General features: G+C 47.6%; 2 protein-coding genes and 1 long non-coding RNA gene across 5 annotated transcripts in view; 2 read left to right on the forward strand and 1 right to left on the reverse strand.

The window, feature by feature from the left end:
- LRRK2 (leucine rich repeat kinase 2) overlaps positions 1-3,602 on the forward strand; it is an 82,817-nt gene extending 79,215 nt beyond the window's left edge. For both annotated transcript variants that reach the window (XM_081878454.1, XM_081878455.1), the window contains one exon: positions 41-3,602. In XM_081878454.1, the coding sequence (XP_081734580.1) occupies positions 41-162 (122 nt within the window). In that variant the 3' untranslated portion in view covers positions 163-3,602. The remainder of the gene's footprint in view (positions 1-40) is intronic.
- On the forward strand, positions 628-27,480 carry MUC19 (mucin 19, oligomeric). 2 transcript variants are annotated; one of them, XM_081878514.1, is made up of 6 exons: positions 628-753; positions 5,775-6,366; positions 7,124-7,318; positions 24,691-24,708; positions 25,739-25,776; positions 26,555-27,480. In XM_081878514.1, the coding sequence occupies exons 2-6, from the start codon at positions 6,358-6,360 to the stop codon at positions 26,568-26,570; spliced, it is 276 nt and encodes a 91-aa protein (XP_081734640.1). In that variant the 5' UTR covers positions 628-753; positions 5,775-6,357; the 3' UTR covers positions 26,571-27,480. The 2 variants fall into 2 exon arrangements, with proteins under 2 accessions (XP_081734640.1, XP_081734639.1); XM_081878513.1 differs by having other exon boundaries at positions 27,114-27,480.
- Positions 10,351-15,761, reverse strand: LOC309351124. Its single transcript, XR_014160702.1, has 2 exons — positions 15,261-15,761; positions 10,351-10,427 (listed from the first exon to the last, which is right to left on the reverse strand). It is a non-coding gene; the product is annotated as an uncharacterized lncRNA (long non-coding RNA).
- Positions 27,481-27,953: the final 473 nt, after the last annotated feature.

The raw sequence follows: 27,953 nt of genomic DNA on the forward strand, positions 1-27,953 counted from the left end.
ATTAATATCTTCAACCATATTTGCCTCCATTTGTTCACAGGAATACAGTCATGTTTGACTATATGGGACATTAATCTGCCACATGAAGTGCAAAACCTGAGAAAACATATTGAGCTGAGACAAGAGTTAGCAGAAAAAATGAAGAGCATTTCTTTGGATTAACTGGCTATGAAAACACGTATCTCACTGGGCTCATACAGGAGTTTTCTGTTCTAGCTCCATTGAAATATGCAATGTAAATATTTCTCAGGATGCATCAGCATCAGTTTTGTTGAAAATATAGAGAATATTATTGACTGGGCAGTGCCTTAATTTTCCAGTGGTGAAAGGTACGTAGGAAACCCAGCTGTAACATGTAACCTGAACTTCTTTCATCTGGTTTTCAATGTCTTTTATACCACTCCACGTTTAGAGTAATTCCACTATCCCATGCTGTATTTATGTATGTATATTTAATCAAGCAATATTTTTATACTTTGTAACTTTTTGAAGCATTATGATATAAATAAAGGCATGTTATAGAGCAGGGGTCGGCAACCTAAGGCCCTTGGGCCAAAAGTGGCCCATGGGGTCATTTTACCGGCCCACGAGCCACCCCCGAGCCAAGCTACCTGCTTGGCGAGTCCTTGCACGCTGCACTAAACTGGCGCAGCGCGGAGACTCACTTCGGCGACGCCGGAAATCACATCTGCACAGATGCCAGTGCCGGAAATTGCTGTCGGAATAACTTCATTGGACACAACCACATGCCAGGTCAGCACTAAGTCCAACTGAATTAAATGGAATTTACTCTATGGTAAATGGGGGCTAGATTACAGCCCAGCTTTGGTCCCGTTGAGATCAATTCAACTTACATAATCCTGTTTGCATCCAACCTGTTTAAAGCACTTTAGATTGCTATTGTTGTGAATGTAATTGTGATTTCATGGTGTCATTTCAGTTTGTGGGGCATTGTATCCAATGGAATGGGTGTTCACTCTGTCGCGAGACACTAGACAAGAGCAGACTTCCGAGAAGTTGGCTGGACTCCCTCGGTTTTTCCTCTTGTCTAGACACACACAGTACGTTCTCCTGACTCAGCTAAGTTTTTTACTAGATTATGAACCACCTTTTTTTCTTTAACGTTGTTTTTGTTCTACAGTTTTTGTTCTACAGTTCTTTGTCCGCACGTTGTGCTTTTTCCACGAAAAAAGAAAATCCTTTCCATTGCTCTTTAGGCTTGGTCATCCCACTTATTTGCTTATTTAAAAACGGTTTGGCCACATACTCCCAGTTTGCTGTTTTGACACTGGCAATGGAGTGAGCGTTCCTATTACATCCCTGCCGGTTCGCTTTGGCAGAGACATAGTGCCTTCCCCTTGTCCTTATCTTCCTGGTCGGTGGTTGTCACAAGGAGAGTGTGTGTAGCTTCTGTTTTCCCCCATTCCAGGTCCACAGCGTGGCAAGTGGAGTGTGTGGTGTGAAGCTTTTGTCTGCCTTTTTTCCTGGTCCACGGTGTGGCAAATGGAGTTGAGTATTTATTTGGTGAAAATTTGAGTCTGTCTCTGTGTGTGCGCACGTGCGCACACACACGCCTCTTTGCTGTCTTAATGGCTGCTATGGAGGACACTTGTGGCTTAAGCCACCCACCTCTGAAAAAAGCAAAGCAAAAACTGAAGCACTTAATGTCCTATAAAGCCGGAGGATGTGCTAAGACTGCTCCCCTAGCTCTTCCAATGAAGCGTCTTTCTTCCATAATTTTACCCCAGTCCCAGGCTCACAATACAGAGCAGGCCTCAGCTCCTAAAAGTGCTTCCACTCAGTTGAATTCTCAGACTACACCTCCTGCTGATTTTATTACAGAAATTTCCGGGGAAGGGGGAAGTAGGCAGGGGGTTTTTTCTCTTTAGGGACCCCATCAGTACTTTCTGCTTGGTGAATCCAGAACACTGAGGGAGTCCAGCCGACTTCCCACAAGTCTTTGCTCCTATCTAGTGTCTCCATTGGATGCAACGCCCCCTCTCAAAACCACACTTCAGATGAGATCAATTGTTCTTTCTTCTTTTGTTCTTTTGAATGCCAGTAGCATATTCCTGTCAGGATGCTCCTTCCCCTTTCCCACGTTCTCCCTTGGCAAATTTGTATTTAATTCTGATATTCCAGGAGATGTTCTGTTTGTCCTTTCACACCATTCACCTTTCCTTTCTAACAAGCTGGAAATATAGTGGGAATGTAAAGCAAGGTGATTTAAGGCGGTTGCTGATGACCCGAAGGGGTTTGGTTAGGATCCTCTTCACATGACAGAGGCAGGAGAGAAAAAACTCCATCAACAGAGTGATGGCTCCTTACAGGATGAGTAAGTTACCACTCCAATGTGTCCAGAATTTTAACTTTACTACTATGTTCCACAACGTCATGTCTACTTTAGGTTTGGTTCGCAGAAAGACAAATCTGCTGAGACCTCAACTACTAGTGATATTTCTTTACTGACTGATAGCTGATAACAGGCCATTTATATTAAAGAGGGTGGCTAAGACTGAGCTGGATGTTCCTTTGCAGTTTCGAAAGGGCACCAATTTGGCAGATAAGATTTATTTTCTGGAGACAGATTTCATGGCTTATATTAAGACTCTTTCTGTGGACTGTTCGGATGCCATTTTTTCTTCTTGCAATTTATTGCCTAGAAAGTTGATGTGCAACTGAAGGATATGACGGATAGGCATTTGGATTTTGCCTTGCGTAAGGTGCATGAGGCCACAGCATTGTCTATGCAGGCGGCTTGCCCAGCTGCCTTTTGTGCAAGGGCATGCATGGTTTGGTTGGAGGACTTGCTGCAAAATCCACCGCAGGATATTGTGAGGCTGAGGCAGACCTTAAATAAATCACTGAAGGCGCAAGCCTGTATGGGGTGTGACTCAGTTTTCTGCCAGGGCAATGTTCGCTCAAGTCATGGCACACCACACTTTGTGGTTAAAAAATTGGTGGGTGGATGCGGCATCAGAAGTCAGTTTGGCCACTGTCCCATTTGTGAGGGGAGTCACTGGTTTGGGGATGGGTCCCTGAAGGATGTGCTTATTACATCTAAAGATAAAAGAAAGGTGCTGATGACAGCGGCGGAGCAAGCCGATCAGGTGACTGGGGCAGCACACGTGCCCTGCTCCCGGGGGCATGGGCACCCACTCACACGGGCACCGTGGGGCCACCTAGGAGTCTGCCTGCCTCCTCCTACTCAGCGTGGAGCCTGTGGGCATCCAAGCCACCACGTTGCTCCCAAGAGGGACGCGTGGCTCAGGCGCACTGCAGGCCCTGCGGTGAGTGCCACCCACCATTTTGTCACCCCCCTCAGTGGGGACACCCGGGGCGGGCCGCACCTACTGCACCCGCCTTGCTACACCCCTGGCTGATGAGTCAGAAGGAGCATAGGAGGTATGCCAGGCGTTACACCCCTGTCCTTTTCCACCTTTCGTAATCAATACAGGCAAAGGGACTTTAGGATTAGACCACAGGGGTTTAAGCCTAGATTCTGTTTTTTTATTATTATCAAGTTCTTTTTTGCATACATCCATATACGTTTTCCAGCCTTCATTTGAACTATACGTAGCAGTAAACAGTTACGTAAGAAAAGAAATACAGAAAAAATTACGTAGCCACTAGATTCTAAGCTAGACAGGGTTCCCAGTGTTTCCCAAGCGCTGCTGGTTCAAAAAAAAAGTCCGCCAAGAACCATAACCAATGGTGGGACAGCCAGCCAAGTTGGGGCTTGACTGCAAAAAATTATTTCTGCTTGGGTGGAGGAGGCAAAAAGGCCACTTGAGGTGGCTGGGTGGAACAGGACAGAAGATAGTTTAATAAAAATGCTAGTTTTGAGGCCTGGCGATGAGGGGTTTTGGCCTTCTCTTTTGATGTCCTAGGATGATGAGTTCTCATTTCTGACTTACAAGACCATTGCTTTAGGTTATTTAAGCTATTGGGCTGGTTATCATTTAAGGAGAGCGTTTTTTATTATAGCGGCTATAGGTATGAGGAGAAGAAAGATTGTGAAGTAGAATGTTGAAGCTAATTGGCCAATAATAATGGGTGTTCTACAGGTTGGCCCCCAATTCATGTTAAAATGGTGATGTCTGAGATTAAAAGTCAGAATAGTATCTGGGATAGTGGAGGCTAGCAGTAGATGTGTTGTTTTGATAGATGAGGTATTGGCATAATGAGTAGGCTGAGGATTGAAAATAAAAGGACTAGGACGCTACCCAGTTTGTTAGGGACTGAGCGAAGAATGGCATGGGTGCTAAAGACTAATTTACTATGGTGGATGTTGAAGCCACTGGATTGGATAATTTCTCACCATGTGACTGAGGCAGGAGCAAAGAATTGTGGGGGGCAGGCTGAATCTCCTCAGGTTTTTTCCTCCTGCCCTGATGGAGCAGTTCGTCGTCCCCCTCCCCCCCCCGGCATAAAACTTAATGCAAGTCCCCCATCCAGCTTCATTCCATCTCCAATTCCAAAGCACCCAGAGAGTTGAGCAATACTTGAGGTTTGCATGCCTCACCTACTAAACATGGGGGCCATTGGTACCCTCCCAGCAGAGCAGTGATTTCAAGGACTTTACTCAATCTTTGTGGTTCCAAACAAAAGGCCACAAGAAGTGGAGGCCAGTGTTGGATCTCAAATTCCCCAATCGCTGGATAGTTTACAAGAAGTTCAGGATGCGCTCCATTCGACTCATCAGCAACCTATTAAAGCGCCACTTCGGGTAAGACCAATTGTCCTTTCTCATATAATGTCTTATACTTTTAAACTTCTTTTCTCTTTAAATAAAACAATGTGCTACCATTTTCTGTTTTTTGTCTATTTGTAATGTTATGGCTACATGCAGATTCAGGATTGTGAAGTTCTCTGCTTTAACACATTCTTGTTGATATACCACAAATTTTCTGTGTATATACAAATGTATAATTTGCAGACTGTACATGACCTTTATGTAATAAAAATAAACATTTTTTTAACTTTCACACAAATTTCATTTTATAAGTCTTGACAGATGCTACACATAACTGTAAGCTGAGTGAAGTTTTCTGTTGAAATCAAATTGTTCTTAGTAATTAATCAGTTACATTAATGAGATAATGTATGTGTATATCACTTGAAATACGTGTAAAATTTTATTCATTACTTATGATGTATCTGAAACGAGGTGAATTGGAGCAATCAAATTACAATGCCAGTAATTCCCTCCCCCACATAAGATCAGGACCTCCACAAAGCCACACATACAGCTGCTTCCTTTGGGGAACTCTGATGATGGAAGCACAGACAGGAAGCCTTGCTTCTTCCCTAAACTGCTCTCATCACAGATTCTTTTACACACTTATAATCTGTCTTACAGCTAGAAGCTGCTGGCATGGTGTATAGGAAGATAAAATACAAAAGATTAAACTCCAGTCAAGTAATGTGTACAAAATGTATATGTTAGGGTAAAGTGTGCCTAAAAGACATAAATAAGTGAAAATAGCATACGCAAAATGGCCTACTGACTGTATTCTAATTATCTTGACAAATGTGCACAAGTCCCTTTGAAACTTTCAAGAGCTCCTATGAAAGGGCTTCAGGAATTTGGAAGGGACTACAGGGGTAGCCAATATGGTTCTCTCCAGATATAGCCCCTCATTGGCCGTGCTGGCCGGGCTAATGGGGGTTGGAGTCAAAATATCTGGAGGGCGCTGTGTTGACTACATATATTGGATACAGAGGGTCTTTGCTTTAATTCTCAACATCTCCCGCTAAAATTTTTGTTGTAGGTCAAGCAACGATTACATCAAACATTTAAAGAAGTTGCTGGACCGTATTGATCTAACTAACCACAAGGAAGCTTCATGTGGTCACACAAAGGTTCAGTACTTTGAAAAGGGCTTTAAAACGTGATCTGGCAAGGAGAAGTTCTGGAAAGTGACAGACCCATGTTCTGATTGGCATTTTTATTCTGTACTTGTTTATTGGACTTCCTAGATTGCCGATGCTCAAATAATGACAGGAGCAAAGGGACACTGGCAATAGCATTTTGCCAACTTGTGACAGAACAGTGATGAATCAGAAGCAGCTGTATACTCATTGAGATTGTCCCAAGAAGTAACAGCACCAACCTTACAGATTCTAGTTGAACTTTGTGGGGGAGATCCCAGTTTTTCCTTTAGGCAAATTAGCTGTTTATTCAGCTATCACTGTTGTGGATATCAGCATATCAAGGAAATAAGACAGAAAAACAAGAGCAAGTAGTAGATTATAAAAAGCCAGATGATGATGGAAATATTAGTCTTCAGTGGCAACCACAAGTCACCATTATGAAATGGACAGTGCTGTACCAAATTCTGATGATCAGCATTTATGTCAAAGGTAAGGGAATTTCATTAAGACATTTTGGGAGGGTGCTTCGTTTTCCTTTTCCACCCTTCAGATGTTGATGCTTACAAAGCATAAGGGAATCATGAGTCTTACCTGTTCTCACAAATGAGAGATTCCACGTGTTCAGGTTTCATATGCTCATACAAAAGTTCAGCACCACGAAAAGAGGTTTAGAATGTGCTCCACTGAGGATGAATTCCTGAACTTGCTTGAAATCTTACAAGAATAGCTCAGGATACAGCTGTCGCCATTAAGTGCAACAGTCATTTTTGACACATCATGGACTGGAGCAACTGACTTTAGCTGATTGACTACTAGCTTGTAAAATAAGGATTTTTGCTTGTAACAAACTAGCCATATGATTGAGTACCATCTTGTTTTAAGATGAGAGCCAAACCATATAAATAATTGTACATGGGAGTGGTGTAGGGGAGAGGCGCTAATGCAGCGAAGGCTAAGCATGCTCAGTGATTATTAAATAGTGACTGTTGTGGTAGCAGAGACAGAAAATCAGGTGGGAGTACAGGCAGAATGGAATATCCTGGAGTGGGGAGTGACTGACTTACTGGAACACTGAACATCATCAGAAGTCCACACTGCAATATTTTGTTGCAACTCAGTCATTTGCATGCAGGTATCAGTATCAATGGGGTCACGAAGAGTCGGACACGACTTAAACAACTAAACAACAACAAATCAGTATCAAGAGCCATCGTGTGTGTTTTTCTCTTTTTAAATACAATTTCAGAATGGTACCCTTGTTCTAGAAGATGGAAAGTACATGTTTATTAAAGATCCTGGAAGCTCTCAGTGTGAAACTGACAAGCAACCATACACAGTGTACACGGTTGGGCTGTACTTGATAATCAAATACATACATGGAATAACATTGATCTGGGACACAAATACCAAAGTTTCTATTATAATGGAGCCAAACTGGAAGGTAAGCACAATGTCGTTAATTTAAACACTTAACTATTTTTACGTAATATTTTTGTTTAACAGTAAATTGTGCTTGATCATATCCCTGGCCATAATAATGCAAGCAGAACCCTGCTTCTTATATCGTTACATCAACTTCTTACATCATCTTCATTAGTATTATTACCCCAACAACATATGTAACCTATAGTCAGGCTTCCTCAACCTTGGCCCTCCAGATGTTTTGAGACTACAATTCCCATCATCCCTGAGCACTGGTCCTGCTAGCTAGGGATCATGGGAGTTGTAGGCCAAAAACATCTGGAGGGCCAAGGTTGAGGAAACCTGCTATAGATTCTTATTTATACCTTAGAGCTGGAGTGCATCAGCATCTAGAGGGCCGCAAGTTTCCCATCCCTGCGCTAGATAATCTCTGCTTCTCTTAAAACATGATGGGCCTTTAAGTGCACTCCCAGAGGTCAAGGGGAGGGTGGATTCAGCTGTAGCACCCATCAGTCGGTGGCTGGGGAAAGCAAAGCCATCGGTCAGAGTCCCCTTGGCTGGCAAGAAGCAGTCCCCCAGAGGAGGCTGAGACAAAATCATAAACCTGTAGCACAGGCTGGGGAAACACGAGACGTGTATCTGCTTAATACGGCCCTTTGGGAAGCACCAAAAACAAAAGGTGGAGATAAAGGGGAACAGGGGCTTTTAAAAACACTGAAATGGGTTTGGAAGTTACTAGAGTGTACAGATTCTGAGGCCTCATTCACAGCATGCATTTAAAGCTCCAGGATACCACTTTACAACAGTCACAGCTCCACAAAAATAATTCTAGGACCTGTAGTTTGTTAAGGGTGCTGAGAGTTGTTAGGAGACCCCTATACTCCCCCCCCCGAGCTACAATTCCCTGGGAGGAGGGATTGATGATTAAACCACTCTGGGACCAGTTGCCTGAATTTCCTTTATACCTTCTCCCTCCCGATTATTATCTTTATCACAGAAATTCTACCCAGCAAAGACAGTTTTAGTTTTTCCCATCTTAACATATCCTTTTTTATTTGCACCGTCATAACAAAATTATTTTGAAACAACATACAATTCATATTTGTCATAGTAATACCTAAATACTCTATTTTTTACACTTTAAATCCAGAGTCTTTTGCTCTGCTATATTCATTTTGGTTTTCTGATGGTTAACCTTAAAACCTGCTAGCATGCCAGATCCATTTATCCAAAAATCTTCCTGTCCAATCTTCTTTTTTTTCCAGACCATGTGTCATCTCTCATCGCTTATAAACTATTGTCATGTCCATAGTCTGGTGTCAACACAGTTCACAATGTTGGAAATTTATGTCCAGTCCTCTTGTAGTCTGTAATCCCATTTTAGAAAAGGAATTTCAAGCATTACACAAACATTCAGGTTTCCTTTAATAGACCTCACTTGTGATCCTTTTATTTCTTTAAACCAGATGGGGTAAGTGTTAAGTCCTTGCAGACTTTAAATAATAAAAATAAAATTAAGAAGTTCCCCTCCCCTCTTCTCTCCATTTTTAATCACGGCAGGACATTCAAATTTCATCCCTCCATCTCAATAGTTTCATTCAGATTGCAGCTGACTGTCCACATTTCCTCTGGAGGCGCCTTTAATTTTGATCCAATATCTCAAGAGGTGAAGGAGCTTTGCCTCTTGCAATGGCAGCCGTGGAGCCTGCCTCAGCGGCGCAGGGCTTGAGACCAGCAGGAGCAGGCACAAAGACGTCCACAGGTGCCTTGTCCCCCGACTGCCTCCAGGGGTTTTTAGAGGGTTTTACAACCTCAGGTAACCCCCTCCCCTCTGTCTGAGTCTGGTCCCAAAAGGGAGAGACGTCGCCATGGCAGAGACCAGAACCGGAAGCCCTACAGATCTTCAATAATGATGTCCTCTGGAAGAGAACAGAAATGAGAGGCTGAATTAACAGCCTCTCTCAAGAAAGCCCTCTAAACATTGCCCAAATCCAAGGGTTCAGCCACCTCAGCTTTTGTAGCTGGAGTCAGTCAGGGCCCTACCTACTGAGGCGAAGTGAAAAAGGCCTGCTAGGCACAGCAAATAGGCCTGGGAGGTCTTTCTTGGGCGTGAACCATAAGGCTACTAAGTGAAAAGTCCCCAAGGTGTGGAGATTCGTTTACCTTCCTCAGGTGCTGGCCGAACACGGGACCGGTGTCGTTGGGCTATTGCCTTCTGCAGAGGAAAGAGAAAGCTGGATCAGACGCCATACACGTCCCGGTCCAGGGGTCCAGGGGCATGACTAGCTGCTGCAGGAGGAACAACGCTAATTACAGTCCTGTTATCTGCGGAGTTCCGAAGCCTGCTTGCTAAGCCATCGCCGTCTTGGAACCACTAAAAATGCTTCCTCTCCTCTCTCAGTCAGTAGCGTCTTCATCAACCCCACTAGGGTGGGTTTCCAGATGCTGGACCAGATGAGCCTTGGGTCAGATCCAGCAGTCTGGCTCTTTCGACTTTTTTTCTTACTAGCTTCCCTCCCCCAAATCCTATACCCTGAGCTGCCCCCCTAGCCTATTCCTGCCTTGCCCTTCCCAAAATGGTCTCTGTGGGGGGGTACTTCCTCACCTGGTGTCACAGGAGGCTCCTTGTTCTGCAGCGGGGCCACTTTATTGCTCTTTTTGAGCTGCATGAAGCTTCTCATTCGCCTGAGCCTGGAAGAGGTGACGCAGAACAGAAATACATTTAACCTAATAGAGAATTGCCAGCACATTCTTCCCTCTTTCTGCAGTTGAATGAACTGTAGGACTTCATAACAGCTGCAAAGAGGCAGCCAAGAGCATTCAGGGCTTGGAGAGAAAGGAGGGACCAGCTCCTGCCATTCCAGGACCGAGAGAGCCTGGCTACCCTAGTTCAGGCCCTGATTGCTTCAAGACTGGATTACTGCCATGCACTGTATGTGGGGTTTCCCTTGTGCTTGGAAGCTGCAGTTAGTGCAGGATGCTGCAGCGTGAGTGCTGACAGGAGCAAGGCCTTGTCAACATACATTGTTCACCCTTCAAAAGCAAGTCTTCAATTTGGTACCTCATCGAAGGTGCACACCTCATTCCTGGCATCTATCTGCCCTGTGCACACTACAAACACATTTGTACTACAAACAACAACAACAAACAAACAAACAGCAAACCACCATACTGCATTGAACATATATAATAGTCATTACATTTTCTGTTTTGCAATTTAGAATATTCATTTAAACAACCTTAAAATAGCAATGACTTCCCTTCTTTTCTTTCCATGGTTCATTTTACATAACATAAATCCTTGCATATTTTACATAAACTAAACCATTCAGTGAGTCTTCCACAGCCTTGGATCTAACTGCAAGGTCTTTTACTTTGCCTGACAATTCCCCCCCCCCCCAGCTGCTTCTATTTTCTTATCTAATGTTTCCTGTACCTCCAATAATTTTTTCTCCATATATTGTTCATTCCGTTTAAATTCTTTCCTTATTTCCACCATTAAACTTTCCTGGTCTCTGATCTCCTTCCCCTCCTTCCCATTCTCCTGCCTAGAGGGATGTCTTTCCCCTGGGGTGCCTATTCCCTTTTTCCCATTTTTCCCAGACATGATGTTTATTTTGCCCCAAAATACTGTTTGGGTCTCAAATTGTCCTGTGTAATTTTTTGACAACCTCCAGGGGTCGTAAGTCCAATCTTTCTATTTTTAGGTCAAATTCCCTCCCGTCCCACACGATGGCAGCAAACAAAAAAATGACCTTTCTTTCAGTACAGTTACTTTTGTTTTCTTTGTCTATCGCACCATCGCGTCCAAAGAAAGCCCACAGGAAACAAAGAGCAGAAAAACCAAACTACTGTATATGAGGAATAATAATAATAATAACAATAATAATAAATAATAATAAATTTTATTTATACCCCACCCTCCCCAGTCAAGGCCGGGCTCAGGGCGGTGAACAGCTAATAATAAAAACAAGTTAAATGAATACAACTGAAAAAACAAGATATAAATACATTAAAACATTAAAAGGAAGATATTTGTAATCCAATTTGCATTCTTCCTTTTCCGCCGCTTGTCGGCTTAATCCACTGGTGACCTCTGAAAAGCGCCACAAACTCCAGCAACAATGGCAAACAGGGTTTCCAATGTCTTCCTCCTCATGAAACGATGCTGGCAAGGGGGTGAATTTTATAAGTCCCAGCGCCAAAATCTCCTTCTCCAACACTGTCTTAAAATCCCTCAACAAAGTCCACTGATCGGCTTAGTCCACTGGAAGCCTCAAGAAAACGCCACATACTCCAAAAGCAATAAGGAACAGGGTTTCCGGTGTCTTCCTCATGAAGTAATTCCTTGCTCCTCCTGCAACCTTCCGCTATATGCCATCTTCTCCCAGCTGCCCGGACGGACTCCCTTCCTGCGCCCCGAAGAGCAGGAGAGCACGACCGGGCACCGCCAGGTGCCAAATCCCCCAAGATAACCTCTTGAGGTTCCAAGGTCCGCGTAGCCTTTGCTGAACCTCTAAAAATCCCCCGCGTTGCTTGAGATTCCATGGAGGGCTATCTCGCGCTTCTTTCAATGGCCACGGCTCCGCAAGAAGTTCCCGTAAGCTTATTCTTAATCTTCTACAATGATGTCCTCTGGAAGAGAATGAAAAAGAGAGACTGAATTAACAGCCTCTCTCAACTAATCCTGCCAAACAATACCCAAACCCAAGGGTCCAACCACCTCAGCTTTTGTAGCTGGAGTCAGTCAGGGCCCTGCCTATGAGGTGAAGTGAAAAAGGCCAGCAAGGCACAGCAAGAAGGCCTGGGAGATCTTTCTCAGGAATGAACCATAACGCCATAAGTGAAAAGTCCCCAGGATGTGGAGATTCGTTTACCTTCTTCAGGAGCTGGCTGAATATGGGACCGGTGTCGTTGGGCCATTGCCTTCTACAGAGGAAAGAGAAAGCTGGATGAGACGCCTTTTGTGACACTACAAAACCCACCATTGACGGGTGCAAGGGAGCCCACAAGCAGGCCCAAGACAGGAAAGAGTGGCCTCCCTCAGGCCTGGGCCCAATCCCTTGCCCCAGAGGACCTCCATGGGCCCTGCAGCCTCCTGGGCAGAGGTGGAAGGACAGCACCAGGGAAGAGGGCAGGACATGCCTCTGGCATCATCCTGACACCCCAAGAACCCATGCCACTGCAGAATTGGGGGCAAAGACCACAGTCAGCAGGCAGAGGGTCTGGGGATCCACTCCCTCCTCTTTTGTTTCCCCCAGTACTAACCAAGTTCTAGGAAGATCTGAGATAACTTTGTCACAACTGCAACAAGAGAAGGACATGGGAACAGGTTAGTTCATCCCTTTGCAGCTTCCACGATTGTTGCAATAATCTTCTGATTCCCCTGTTTCTACACTCCCACTACAGGGGTGGCAAACCCCAGGCCTTGGGGGCCAAACTTGGCCTGCAGGCCCCCGAATGAGGCTCACAAGAGAATGTGGCCCTCTAGCTGACCGCTGTCCCCCTGCCCTGTCCTACCAGCTGCCTCGGCCTCCTGCCAGATCCAGCAGTCTGGCTTTTTCGACTTTTTTTCTTACTAGCTTCCCCCCTCCCCAAATCCTATACCCTGAGCTGCCCCCCTAGCCTATTCCTGCCCTGAACTTCCCAAAATGGTGTCTGTGGGGGGGGGGGTACTTCCTCACCTGGTGTCACAGGAGGCTCCTTGTTCTGCAGCGGGGCCACTTTATTGCTCTTTTTGAGCTGCATGAAGCTTCTCATTTGCCTGAGCCTAGAAGAGGTGACACAGAACAGAAATATGTTTAGCCTAATAGAGAATTGCCAATAGGGGTCACCCCTATTCATGGAGGAAGAGGGGAGTATCTACGGTTATGATCTGAAATAGCTAGAATGAAACGAGCATTAGACAAAGGGAGGGTCAGGTGGGTGAAGCTCTGGAGCCAATCACATGGTTGCTGCCAGCTCCGCGTCCTATTTAAGCAGTCTGGCCCCGCCTCCCTGCAGGGCTGATTGGCTAACTGAGGTTTGGCGGGAACCTCCAAAGACTAGCACAGGGAGGCAGGCCAGCCCAACCAGCTGATGGGTCCCAAGTGGGCCGAGGTGCTGTGCGCGGTCCCTCTAAGGAAGGTGTGAGCGCTCACTGAGTGCCCAGGCGGAGACCCACCAGAAGGAATGATGACTCATGACAACGTGTTCTGGAATACAAAATTGGCCACAACTTTATTTAACCTTTCAGACCTTGGCTTAGGCATTGGGTGTGTCTCCCTCCCAGCCCCCCAGCCGGGGGGCACAGGGGCTCCTCAGGGTGAATGGGATATGGGAGGATGCACAGCAAGGTTTTTGTGTACGTTGGCAGCCCACCCCCATATCCCGGCAACGCAGCGGAGTTCACTGACAACCTTTCAGTGTATGGCCAGTAACTCCCATATACAAACCCCTTTAAGAGGGGACCCTGGAATCGCCACCTTGGGGGGGTGTCACCACTTCAGCCCCCTCCCCCATTTAGGGAAAATAGACTAAAGGATTCTGCAGGCAGAGCAGCTGTCCCATGCAGGGACCAAGCCTGCAACCTTGGCATTATCAGCACCACGTGATAATGAACCTACGGGAATCGTTCTGGGGAGAAGGGGCAAAGAATTGTCCCGCGAAGGACAAGTCCGCTGATCCTGCCTTCCTCCTGAGTCTCTAGAATTGACCGCAATGTTGCTGCTGCCTCCGCCTTCTATGAAAACAGTTCCTGCCTCCCTCAAAAACCAAAAACCAAAGCCTCTCCGAAATCTCCTTCTGCACTCCCACATCTCTCTCTATCTCTCCTCACAAACCCACAATGGACACCTGTAGTTGGTGGCTTTTAAAGGGGAAGCAAGACATGTCACAAAGGAGGGCAGGTCATTGTTCCCATGGCAACCCCCCACCTGGGCCAAAATTGCCCCCCCCCCCAATGTTTCTTCAGAACTTGGAAGCTGCTGTTCCGTCCTGCTGTTCCGTCTGCAGGTGAATCTTCTCTTTTGGAGTTCATGTTTTTATATCAGATCATTCTTCGTTCAGCCCCATTTCCAAAGGGAGACAATCCCAACGTCCCTTGAAATGCAGGAGAAGACGCCCAAGTCTAGGGGTGTCCATAGCACAGGATTAGACAATCTGCTTTGCATTATCCCCATCCTCACAGATAATCCTGGATGACAGATCCAGGTGGGGCAGAGAATATTCCCTGTCTGAAATGCGGGAGAGATGCTGCCGGTCGGTGTAGACGACACTGAGGTGGATGGGTGGATTCTGGCCTCTGTAATGAAGCAATAGGCAAAGGGTCCTGAAGCAGAGCAGGTTGGGGGGGGCATCTGTCAGGGACTCCAGCTGTGATTCCTGCATTGCAGGGGGTTGGGCTAGATGACCTTTGGTGTGGCCCCCAGCTCCACGATGCTGTAATTTTAAGTTTCTACTCTGTACTGGGTCCTGTTAGATTTATGCAGCATCACTTTTCTATAGGCCTGCTTCAGTCCTTGGAGACCTAGTTCGTTCACCCTTCAAAAGCATATATTTAATGTACAGTGGTGCCTCGCAAGACGAAAAGAATCCGTTCTGCGAGTCTCTTCGTCTTGCGGTATTTTCGTCTTGCGAAGCAAGCCCATTAGCGGATTAGCGCTATTCGCGGATTAGCGGATCAGCTGATTAGCGGCTTAGCGGATCAGCTGATAAGCGGTTTAGCAGCTTAGAAAAAGGGGGGAAGGGGGGAAAACCCGCAGGAACTCGCAAGACATTTTCGTCTTACGAAGCAAGCCCATAGGAAATTTGTTTTGTGAAGCACCTCCAAAACGGAAAACCCTTTCGTCTAGCGGGTTTTCTGTCTTGCGAGGCATTCGTCTTGCGGGGCACCACTGTACCTCCTCGAAGGTACACACCTCATTCCTGGCATCTATCTACCCTGTGAACACAACAAGCACATTTGTACTACAAACAACAACAACAACAAACCACCAATCCTTCATTGAACACACACACACACAAAATTTTCATTAAATTATCACATGCATCAAAACTTATTTACATTGTTGAACTTATCTTAATCATGCAAAAGTTTTCAAGTATACACAATTCCCCCCCCCCATATATTCAATAAACATTGTCCAATCTTCTTTAAACATATGTTCTTCTTGTTCTCTTATTCTATATGTTAGGTCTGCAAACTGTGCATATTCCATCTGTTGAAGTTGCCATTCTTTAGTTAGATGTTAGCCCTGCCCTATAAATCTATTGATTGGAATTCCGTTCCTCAGTTTTAAAAAAAACCCTGTTTATTTCCTCCCAGTGTGTTCCCTGGGTGTAACCAGTGTGTGGTGATCTTGTGGGAGTGGCCCAAAGGGCCACAATAAATGTGATAATGTGTACCCCTGTAAATCCTTGAGTGTGCTTCTAATAAAGAAGTTATGGTAGCCTGTTACTTTATGAAACTGATGATTTTTCAACATGTGTGTCAGGGGTTCAGGGAGAGAGGCGCAGATGAGGGAGGAGACAGAGAGTGAGGGGGAAGGATTCCAGAGTGACGAGGAAGAGGATGACAATGACCCAAGATTGTCCATGAGTCCGTCCAGTGAATCGGAGGACTCCCAAAAGGGAGCCCCTCTGGTCAAGCCAAGGGAAGCTAGAGGGGGAAGCAGTCAGGAGCAGGGAAACGAAGGGGGAACCCCCAGTGGGAGTTGGAGAGCGAGACCGGCTGCTCCGCTGGAACGGAGTGAGGGGGGAGGAGTGACCAGTGTGTCAGAAGGAGCAGAACAGGAAGCAGAGAGGGGAAGGAGATCAGGGCAAAACGTCCTGCCGGAAGGGGAGGAAAGTAGTATCGAGGGCAGTGTAACTGTCGAAGGCAAGGTCAGGAGCAACGTACGCGCGCCAAGTTCAAAATGGGAGGCGCGCGGAAATGAAGAGAGTCCTGGGGAGGAGCCTGGTCCCAAAGCCCGAAGGAGGGGGGGGGAGGAGGCAGAGGACTCAGCCTCTGGAGAGTCCCGAAGGGAGAGAACACAGGGGGGCAGAAAGACCCTGCGGAAAAGGAAAGAGAGAAAGAGGTGGACCAGTACAAGCCTCTTAAACTGGTGTAGAGGGGGGACCGACTCAGAGGGTACTTCAGCGGTCTAAGCGTAACAGACGTAGAGTCACGGACCTCGGATGTAAAGCTAATAATGTTCTTCAATAAAAGCTTTTGTACATAAGCTGGAGTGGACTTTGGTCTCTTGTGAGCTGGGACCACGGGTGACTCTGACAGTAAGTACCCTCCCACAGAACGCAAATTTTTTTTTTGCAAAGCTCACGAACGGTAGCGGCCATGAGTGCGGAGGAGCAACTAGCAACGCTGCGCAACGCAGTTACAGAACTCACCGCTGCAGTCATTGCATCTCAGAGGAAGAGTGATGAAGCGGAGTAGCGCTGCCAGGACCTGCAAACAAGGTGGGAGCGTGCAAGCAAGGAAGGGTTCCCAGGGTCCAGATCGGAGGGAATTGGACTTGGAAGGCGGGGGGGGCAGTCTAGTCACCCACTTCGATGGGAACCTAAAGCACTACCCAAGTTTCAGAGCAGACGTCTTGTATGCACTGCATTTGCTTCGTAATGACTTTAAAGATGAAGAGGAGAAAGTGGGGTTTATTGTGTCTCATTTGCATGGGGAGGCAAGAGCTTGGTTGCGCAATTTGTGGCGCGAAGACGGCCCTGCCCGCCGCGATTCTGATGAATTTATTAAAGCGATGGACGCTTGTTTCCAGTCAACCGTGGATCTTGATCTTGCACGCAGGGAAATGCACGGGTTGCGGCAAGGCAGAGCCACTGTGCGTCAGTATCATTCGCGATTTTTCGCCTTACTGACTGTATTAGGCTGGGAGAAGGACTGCAAACCAGTGAGAGATTTGTTCTGGGAGGGTCTCAGCGGCCCCATAAAAGATGAACTTGCCAGGGGAGACAGACCTCAGACCCTGGAGGACGTCGTGCAGAGGGCTCTTGCAATAGGGGTACGGCACGAAGAACGTCCTTGGCACAATGAGGAGGGACGCCAGGCGCGTGCACCGGCAAGGACGCCTCCTTTTCTCCCCAGAGACTTCAGCCAGGCACATCCCTCGCCTCTGGCGCGGCAGGGGGAGGAACCGATGGAAATTGGTGGTGCTAAGGCTCAAGCAACAGCCAGAGTCCCAGCATCCGGGGCAGTAAAGGCGAAGCCTCCTAGAGGGAACAGGAAATGTTACATCTGTGACAGTGCACAGCACATGGCGAAAGAGTGCCCCCAGAGGCCCCAGAAGCACACTGCAGCCTTAGCAACAGTGGCAGCAGAAGTGATGCAAGAGGAGCAGCCTCAGGGAAACGACAGTGCCTGGCTGGAAGCAGAGCTGCTGGGGCTCAGCCAGGCGAATCTGTAGAGCAGTCCCCAGTGCCTTTGCAACGTACAGACCCTTTACCACCCAAGCCAACGGTGCAGCTCACTGCAACACTCCAGTTGCCGAACGGAAACACCTTGGAAGTCCCCATCACGATCGATTCTGGGAGCAACGCAGACTTTGTGGGGGTGCATTTCGTCAAGCAGCATCGCATAGCGCTTCTGCCCGCGACAACGCCTCTCAACGTAGTCACGGTTGATGGCAGGAAATTGCTGGGAGGACAAGTTGTGCAACAGACGCCTCCCATGGAGATGCGGATTGGACATCATAGAGAAGTCATCAGCTTCAATGTCACCCGCCTGTCGGACACGCCTATAGTACTAGGCATGAGTTGGCTGGAGAGACACAGTCCTGCGATAGCGTGGTACCAACGGCAGATCACCTTTTGCTCATCGTACTGTGCTCAACATTGTATCCAGTCCAGCCAGGAGGAGGGGGCGGAGCAGCAGCTGCAACTTGGCATGGCGCAGGCAGTTCCTCGCAAGTACGAGAGTTTCCTGGAGGTTTTCTGCGAGAAGGAAGCTGACCAGCTGCCGCCCCACAGACCTTACGATTGCGCGATCGACCTGTTGCCGGGGGCGCAGCTGCCGACTGCGAAGCTGTATTCCATGTCTGAGGACGAGATGCAAGAACTCAGGGAGTTCATAGAGCATAATTTGAAGCGTGGATTCATCCGGGAGTCCAAAGCAGTGGGGGGCAGTCCTGTGTTTTTTGTAAAGAAGAAGGACACGCCCCAGAAAAGACTCATTGTGGATTACAGGGCCGTAAATTCCATGACCAAGCCCAAGGCCTTCCCCATGCCCAAGATTGATGACCTCCTAGCGACCGTGCGGAAGGGCAAGATCTTCACCAAGTTGGATCTGCGTGGAGCGTATAACCTCATCCGTATCCGGGAGGGCGATGAGTGGAAGACGGCCATGTTCACGCCTCTGGGCACGTATGAATACAGAGTTATGCCGTTTGGTCTCCAAAATGGATCTCACGTCTTCCAAGCCTTTATGCATCACGTGCTGGCGGGGCTCCTCTACAAGAAGTGTGTGTGTTTCCTCGACGACATCCTGATCTTTTCGGAATTGCAGGAGGCTCATGAAAGGGACGTGAGGGAGGTCCTGCAGAGACTGCGAGAACACAGGCTCTACGCCAAGTTGGAGAAATGCCAGTTTGATGTGACGGAGGTGGATTTCCTCGGCTACAAGCTGTCTGACAAGGGGCTGGCCATGGACAGCGTCAAGGTCCGCGCCGTGTTAGACTGGAAGAGCCCACGCAATCGGAAGGAGGTCCAGAGATTTGTCGGGTTCGCCAATTTCTACCGCAAATTCATCAGGGGTTTTGCAAAGGAGACGGCAGCAATCACGGACACCCTCAGTTCCAAGAAGAAGAAGTTCGCTTGGACGGAACAGGCGGAGCGCTCTTTTAGGAAGCTTAAGAGCCTCTTCGCTTCCGAGGAGCAGCTGATGCACGTGAATCCGGGCAGACCCATGCGAGTAGAGACCGACGCCTCAGACAGAGCGGTGGGAGCCGTACTCCTGCAAGAAGATTCCCAAGGAAATTGGAGACCCTGTGCCTTTTACTCCCGAAAGCTCAGCAAGGCGGAGCAAAACTACACCATATGGGACAGAGAGCTGTTGGCCATCCACGCTGCCTTCAAAGCGTGGCGACACTTCCTCATAGGTGCCAAGCACACAGTGCAGGTCCGCACAGATCACAAGAACTTAGAGTATTGGCGCACGGCGAAGCTCCAGAGCCAAAGACACATGCGCTGGGCTGAATTCTTCGCGGATTTCGACTTCAGGATAGAATACATCCCGGGAGATTCCAACGTTATAGCCGACGCGTTCTCCAGGAAACTGCAATATCTCGAGGAAGCAGCGCCAGTGGCAGCCAAGCACATTTTCGCACCGCAGGCGTGGACGTGCGCTACCATCGCAGTCGACCTGGACGCGGTGCGACGTGCGTTGCAAGTAGATCGATTTGCACAATCCAAGATGGAGGCGCTGCGCAGGGGTTCGCAGAGAGACGATGAGTTCCAATTACGCGACGGGCTGTTAACTCACAAAGGTGCCCTCTACGTACCGGGCGAAGAGCTCCGCGCGAGGGTTCTGCAGCAGTTGCACGACGCCCCCAGTGCGGGCCACTTCGGCAAGGAGAAGACAATAGAACTGGTGGCCAGGGACTTTTGGTGGCCCCAGATGCGGGGAGAGATAGCGGATTACGTCGCCAGGTGTGACACTTGTCAGAGGTCCAAGCCAGTGCACCAGAAGCCAGCGGGGTTACTGGAACCGCTGGAGACGCCACAGCAACCGTGGGAGAGGGTGGCGCTGGACTTCGTCACTGACCTGCCCAGCTCCAGAGGCAAGACGGCGGTGCTGGTGGTGGTGGACCTGTTCACCAAGATGGCGCACTTCATTCCTTGCGCGAAGGTGGCGACGGCGGAACAGACCGCCAAACTCTTCATCGATCACGTGTTCAAGGTGCATGGGCTGCCACAATCCATCCTGTCCGACAGGGGGCGCCAATTTGTTTCTACTTTTTGGCGGAAGCTTCTAGGTATCCTGCATGTCAAGATCAACCTAACGTCGGCAAGGCATCCGCAGACCAACGGCCAAGCAGAGAGAGTCAACGCGATCATGCAGCAGTACCTGAGATGTTACGCCAATCAGCGCCCGGCGGCGTGGGTGGACTACCTGCCGATGGCGGAGTTTGCCTACAACAACACGAAGCACGCGTCGACGGGGGTGACGCCGTTCTTCGCGAACAATGGTCGTCATCCCAGAACCTTCCCGGGGTTCGTAACACCGGGAGAGGGGGTGACGCAAGAAGCCGACCAGTTCGCAGCAGAACTGCAAGAGGTGCACGAGGAGCTGCGGAGACATTTGGAGCTAGCCAAACAAGCATATAAGGTGCAGGCAGACAAAAACAGGAGAGTGGGAGAGGACATCCAGGTGGGGGACTGGGTATGGTTAGCGGCCCAAGCGATGCCAGCCAGGTCGTTGGCTAAGAAGAAGCTGGGACACAGGCAGCTAGGGCCATACCAGGTGGAGGCTAGGATCAACCCTGTAGCTTTTCGACTGGCCCTCCCCGAAGGTTCCAGAGTGCACCCGGTCTTTCATAGGTCGGTGCTCACTCCCTACAAGACCCCGCACAGGTTTCAGGAGTCTGAAACAGTACCGCACGCACGCACTCAGTCACCCGAGAGGGAGGGGGCGCCCAGGGCCGAACCGCTCAACGAGGTCACTGAGATCCTGGACTCGAGATGGGGGGTAGAGGGAGTAGAATACCTTCTAGCCAGAGAGGGTACCCCGGCCAGTGCCAATATTTGGGTGCCGGACTACGCTTTAGACGAACCTCTTCTGAAAGACGAGTTCCATGCACTTTTCCCGCATAGACCCATGCCAGCCGAGTATTTTGATGACTGGCTCTTTACGCCCACACTTTCAGACAGTACTTTCAGGGGCTTTTCTTCCGCCGAGGAGAGAACGCCAGACTCAAGCCCACCCAGGGGATCGTGTTCGGGGGTAGACACAGAACCCTCTTACTGGTGGGACGAGCAACCAGAGGACGACTGGCGCAAGAAATGGCTGACGGGGCCTTGGCAGGCAGCACCAGACGAAGTAGCAATGGAAGAGGGAGCCGAGAACACCTTGGGTGAAGAACCCGCATTCGAACACACATACACCGAGCTGCTAGCAGAGGACATTGAAGCAAACGAACTGTATCCTGCATCTACCTCCGAGGAGCTGCGGCTCCCACGACCTGCCTCCGAGGGCCGGGAGGGGGGAAGGGGGGGCTTCGAGGGGGGGATGGATGTCAGGGGTTCAGGGAGAGAGGCGCAGATGAGGGAGGAGACAGAGAGTGAGGGGGAAGGATTCCAGAGTGACGAGGAAGAGGATGACAATGACCCAAGATTGTCCATGAGTCCGTCCAGTGAATCGGAGGACTCCCAAAAGGGAGCCCCTCTGGTCAAGCCAAGGGAAGCTAGAGGGGGAAGCAGTCAGGAGCAGGGAAACGAAGGGGGAACCCCCAGTGGGAGTTGGAGAGTGAGACCGGCTGCTCCGCTGGAACGGAGTGAGGGGGGAGGAGTGACCAGTGTGTCAGAAGGAGCAGAACAGGAAGCAGAGAGGGGAAGGAGATCAGGGCAAAACGTCCTGCCGGAAGGGGAGGAAAGTAGTATCGAGGGCAGTGTAACTGTCGAAGGCAAGGTCAGGAGCAACGTACGCGCGCCAAGTTCAAAATGGGAGGCGCGCGGAAATGAAGAGAGTCCTGGGGAGGAGCCTGGTCCCAAAGCCCGAAGGAGGGGGGAGGAGGTGGCAGAGGACTCAGCCTCTGGAGAGTCCCGAAGGGAGAGAACACAGGGGGGCAGAAAGACCCTGCGGAAAAGGAAAGAGAGAAAGAGGTGGACCAGTACAAGCCTCTTAAACTGGTGTAGAGGGGGGACCGACTCAGAGGGTACTTCAGCGGTCTAAGCGTAACAGACGTAGAGTCACGGACCTCGGATGTAAAGCTAATAATGTTCTTCAATAAAAGCTTTTGTACATAAGCTGGAGTGGACTTTGGTCTCTTGTGAGCTGGGACCACGGGTGACTCTGACAATGTGCAACCCCCTTTGGGGGCAGAAATACAGCTAATATGTAAATCACAAAGATACAGCGCAAAGCTAGAACATAAGTTGCTCCATGATGCAAATGGCTACACGTGACACAAGTTCCCAACATGCACACTAACACAATGTATTCCTGCAAGGTCATCGCAGAACACGGTGGGAATCCAAGCTTAGTCAGCAAAAACAGCCAATGCTTATGCATATGATTGGTCTATCAACTTAAATGAGGTAATGATGTATGATTGGTGGAAACTGAAATGCTTTGTTTGAAACTTTATAAATACCACTGCCCGATCCACTGGGCGGGGTTGCAACTTTTGTGGAGCTATCCCATTGTAACCTATTGCTTTGCAATAAACAATGTTGGACTTCTACCCTCCAGTCTCCTGAGTTTTCTTTACTAGCATGAGACAGGAGATAAGGCATTTTTTGCTTACAACAGTGTGTGTGTGTGTGTGTGTGTGTGTGTGTGTGTTTATCTGGACCTGTTCCCTAAAAGAGGCACCCCAAGATCAGGATTTTAAGACTCAAGAGCTTTTCCACAAGGAAGTTTTGATGTCATAGTAGGGTTATCCCCACGTACCTCTTTGGGCAGATCTTGATGTGGTTGGTGGGGAGTCCTAAGACAGCTTTGATTTTGTGCAGATGGTTATGCTTTCAGCCCCATGGTGGAGACATGTGGCGCATCTGCTCTCATGCATCTTAGTAATGTGAAGTGCTTTTTTCTAGAGGAGCAGAACAAGAAAAAAAATGTTCTCTCCCTCTCTGCACAGTGCCCCTTCAGCGAAGCGGCAGGAGAAGCGGAGCCCCTTCCATTTATCCTCCCACTTTGCTGGAGAGGCGCTGCGCAGAGAGAGAGAGCTGTGCAGCACCCCTTTAACGAAGCGGCAGGAGAAATGGTGCTCCGTTTCTCCTGCCACTTCGCTGAAGGGGCGCTGCTCAGAGAGGGAAAGCTGTGCAGCGGCTCTCCACCAAAGCGAAGCCAGGGATCGATCCCTCTTGCTCTTCTGGCTTCAGCGAAAGCAGCGCGAAGCCTCCTGAGCAAAGCGGGAGCGCTCCCGCTGCGCTCAGGAGGCTTCGGGCGGCTATCCCTGAAGCCAGAAGAGCAAGAGGGATCGGTGCGCACCAATCCCTCTTGCTCTCCTGGTTTCAGTGAAAGGTGCACAGCCTGCATTCGCTCCATAAGACGCACACACATTTCCCCTTACTTTTTAGGAGGGGGAAAGTGTGTCTTATAGAGCGAAAAATACAGTAATTCGAGCCATTTTATTATGTGTCGTGATTTACTAATATTTTTTTGTTAAATTGCTTTGGTTTTGTAAAGAAAAGCAGGATATAATGTTTTAAATTAATAAGATAAGTCTTCTCTCTGCAGTCACCACCCCACTTAATTTCAGATTGTTGGGGAGTGGGGGGGGGAAGGGGGACCCAGAGGAGAAGCTCAGAGGGTAGATGCAAGGGTACTTTTTCGGGCATGTTCATGCAGTAAAATGAAGCCTTTTAGGAATCCAGGTCCCAAAATATAGAATCATAGAGCTGGAAAGGGCAGGAATCTTGACTAGATCATATATGACAGATGGCCATCCAACCTCTGCTTAAACGCTTTCAAGGAAGGAGAGACCATCACCTTCTAAGAGACTCTGTTGAACAGCTCTTACTGTCGGAAAGTTCAGTCGGAATGTAGCAGAGATGGAGGACTCTCATCGTTGGGCCGTGCTGTTTGGGGCTTCTGGGAGTTGGAGTCCAGCAACATCTGGAAGGCCACAGGGTCCCTACCCCTTGTATGCAAGCACCATTTGAAATGTGCCTGAAAATAGACCAGTAGAAAAATCTTCAGAGACAACAAAAAAATAGACTAGTAGCCAGTAGCTCCCTGCAACAATTTAGAGGTTGCCAGTGCTTGGGCAGCAGTGGCCAGAGTTTCTCTATTCAAGAAGGTACTGCTATTATCTCAGTTATAACTTACTGTTTCTTGATCACCGTTCAGTTTCCCCTCTCAAAGTATAAAGGTAAAGGGACCCCTGACCATTAGGTCCAGTTGTGACCGACTCTGGGGTTGCAGCACTCATCTCGCTTTACAGCGTACAGCTTCCGGTTCATGTGGCCAGCATGACTAAACCACTTCTGGCACACCAGAGCAGCTCACAGAAACACCGTTTACCTTCCTGCTGGAGCAGTACCTATTTATCTACTTGCACTTTGATGTGCTTTCGAACAGCTAGGTTGGCAGGAGCAGGGACTGAGCAACGGGAGCTCACCCCATCGCAGGATTAGAACCGCCGACCTTCTGATTGGCAAGCCCTAGGATCTGTGGTTTAGACCACAGCGCCACCCACGTATAGCTCATAACTAATTTGCTTTTGCTTTTCCCTTTTTGAACAGAATGCCCTACAGTTCCAGGTATGTTTTCTTCTTCTTTGTTCCATATGTGACAAGAAGTAAGAGTTTTAAAGGAAGATCAATTAGAAACAGCAATGCAGAAAACTGAATGCAGAGCTGGAGCTATGGGGGGGGGGTGAAGTCTCCAGAGGGGCACCATTGAGGCTCGCAGCTTGTGAGTGTGTGTATGCAAATGTGGGGTGGGTAGGTGCCAATCTGGGTCTTTGAACCGGGTGAAATAAAGGCAGAATTCACCCCTGCTTAATGAGAGATCTTCAGATGGAGGCTGGCTGTAGCATCTCCTTAGAGGAGTGGATTATTAATTCTTGGTGATGCAAATTTATAGTATACAGAGGTGCCTCGCAAGACGAAATTAATTCATTCTGCGAGTTGTTTCGTCTTGCGATCTTTTTGTCTTGCGGAGCGCGGATTCCCTGAGTATTAACAGTTGTAAGAAAAAGGAAACAAACTCGCAAGACGTTTCCCATAGGGAAAATCGTCTTGTGAAGCAACTCAAAAAATGAAAAACCCTTTCGTCTTGCGCGTTTTTCATCTTACGAGGCATTCGTCTTGCGAGGTACCACTGTACTGGTAGATTATACAGAGGAGACTCATAGGCGTGGCCTAGGGGAGGGGTAAGCCCCCTCAATCAAATAAGTAAAAAAAATTAAATGCTTCAGTAACTGAGGTCCTGCCCCACCTAATTTAAAGCCTGCCCCAACCCAATATATGCATGTATAAATTTATATGTATGTATAAATATATCTGCATTTATTACATTGCAAATAAGATTTTACCAACCCATTTAAGAGGTAAGAATTGCAATCTCTCACACACTTACCTGGGAATCATCCCAGGGGCTAACTTCAGAGCAAACCTAGAGAGAATTGGATAGCAAATAGCCTGAAGTGGATTGGGCAGGGCCCAAGGCTCATTTTGTAGGAAGAACAAGCCTCCCAGTTTATCAGCAATGCCCATTACTATTGGAGAAATGTACAGAATGTGCTTGCAGCAGCAAAATAATGAGATCTCTATATATTTGTTTTTTCAGTACCAACCTCATGTCGGTTTCAAAATAAATACTACCAGGTGAGCTGAATTTTCTCTCTCACAGCGAGAGTTCTGAATAAAAGCTTTCATTCCTGACCCTGTCGCTTGGACACACAGCAAGCACTTAATACAAGGCAATGTTCTTTTTTGTTAGCATTCAGTGTTGAAGGCCATTTTCTAGAATCATGAGGCAAACAAATTGCCTGTAGCTGGGGATGGGAGATAAATTTGATCACCATTAAAAGCTGCTCCTGCGGTATAAGCATAATGAAGCTGTGATCCGAATTGTGATTCGAAACTGCAGTTGTAAGAATCACAATTTTGAGAGAACAGGATCAGCTGAATCAGGCTTTGGGGCCCACAGTTTTGCTTGGAGGCAACTCCAACATTGCTACCTTTCGTTATTTGGATTTTCCAGACTGGGAAAACGTTTACTTCCCCCTTTTCTTCTTCTTAAAACCTAGCCTATTCAAGAAATACCAAGAAACTGCTGTTCCTTGAGGCTCATAGGCCTTTTTTTCTTGTGCAAGTTTAAAATACTCTTTGGGCATTTTCTAGAAGCAGGAGAGAAAACCCTTCTGTGATAAATCAGATAAAATCACAGTACAAGAGCAACAGTTATTTTATTTTAGTGTTTTGTTGGAAGCCGCCCAGAGTGGCTGGAGAAACCCAACCAGATGGGGGGGGTATAAATATTAAATTATTATTATTATTATTATTATTATTATTATTATTATTATTATTATTAAAACTTAGCTCTTTACTGATGCTCTTTCACGTTGTCCAATGCTTCAGCCGTGTTTACTATCCTTGCTAGGTGTAAACGAATGTAACCCGGTTCCTGTGAAAGGAACAGTTAATGCAGACGGCTGCAAAGGCCAAATCCTGATGGCAAAGTGTGTTGGAGAATGTAAAAATAAATTGATTTTGATGCTTCTTCATAGACATCTAGAATAAGCTGCTTACATTGTATTGAACAGGGGAGGTGAAGGTACCGTAGATTGTGGGGAACAATTCTGCTAGACAATCACACAGTAGAATGTAGTGATTTTTCCAGCCATTTCCGCAGCACATGGTCTTCTCGATTCAGCATGCTGCAGTGGCATTTGGACCATGGTTTTCACAGGGGACCCACTGAACAATTTGGCTGCTTCCACTGATAGGGATCGGGATCCCCAGTACATACAGCTAGAGCTGGAAAGGGACCAGTCTTTTTAATCTTTGCAGCTGTGGCTTTAAGGAATCTCCCCAAACACACTTGCTAGAAAGTGCTTTAAAAACACAGGTTCGAACCCTTAAGCACTGTTCAATTTTAAAAAGAGTATTTTTATTATCAGCTCATCACATTTTTCTCTCCTGTTTTATTCTTGTTTCAGGTATGGGGACGTTGACCGTAAATTGCTGCACAGGTATCCTTGCTGCAAGGTGAAGAAACGTATAAACAATACGTGCCCCACAGGAAAAATGGCACAGTATAAATGTCGGCACACAAATGTTGCCAGCAGCTGCCAGATTTGCGGTGGTCACTAAAGTAATCATATTTTAAATGGTTTCTAGTCCGCCCTTGCTCCGTACTCTCAAACATTAATAAAATGGGGTTTTGAGATTTCCTATGTAACCACAGCCAGTGGTTTCAAGAATTGATGCAATTAAGACAATGCCTCGATCTTCAGAAAATTCCAGAATATATGATTATCTTCCAAAATCTCAAATCGAAATGGAAAAATAAATTGTATTTTGAAATAGCTGTTCCCAGTTTTGTTGGTTTGGCAACTATTTGCACCACTAAACAGATGTGCTGTACAAACTTTCCATTGTTGTGACCTATGACATGACTGAAATAAGTTGCATCGTCAGTCTGAGTTAACTTACGGATGGGTCAGGGTTTCCCAAACTTGGGTCCCCAGCTGATTTTGGACTACAGTTACCACCATCCCTGACCCGCTAGCTAGGGATGATGGAAGTTGTAGTACAAAAACAACTGCAGACCCAAGTTTGGGAAACCTTGGGCTGGATGAAAGCATGATCCTGAAATATATTAACCAACTACTCACCTGAAAAGGAGTCCTGTTCAAAGTGAAATATGTTTACAGGAGGAAGTGTGATACAGTAAGCAGGAGGTTTCTCAAAGAAAGCTGGAAGACCACCTTGATAAATAAGCACACCTTGCAGACCTCAAAATGAAGCCATCTGAGACCCACGTACTTACGGGACCG

This window comes from Podarcis erhardii, assembly GCF_964252035.2.
Source record: "Podarcis erhardii genome assembly, chromosome: 10".
NCBI classification, from domain to species: Eukaryota; Metazoa; Chordata; class Lepidosauria; order Squamata; family Lacertidae; genus Podarcis; species Podarcis erhardii.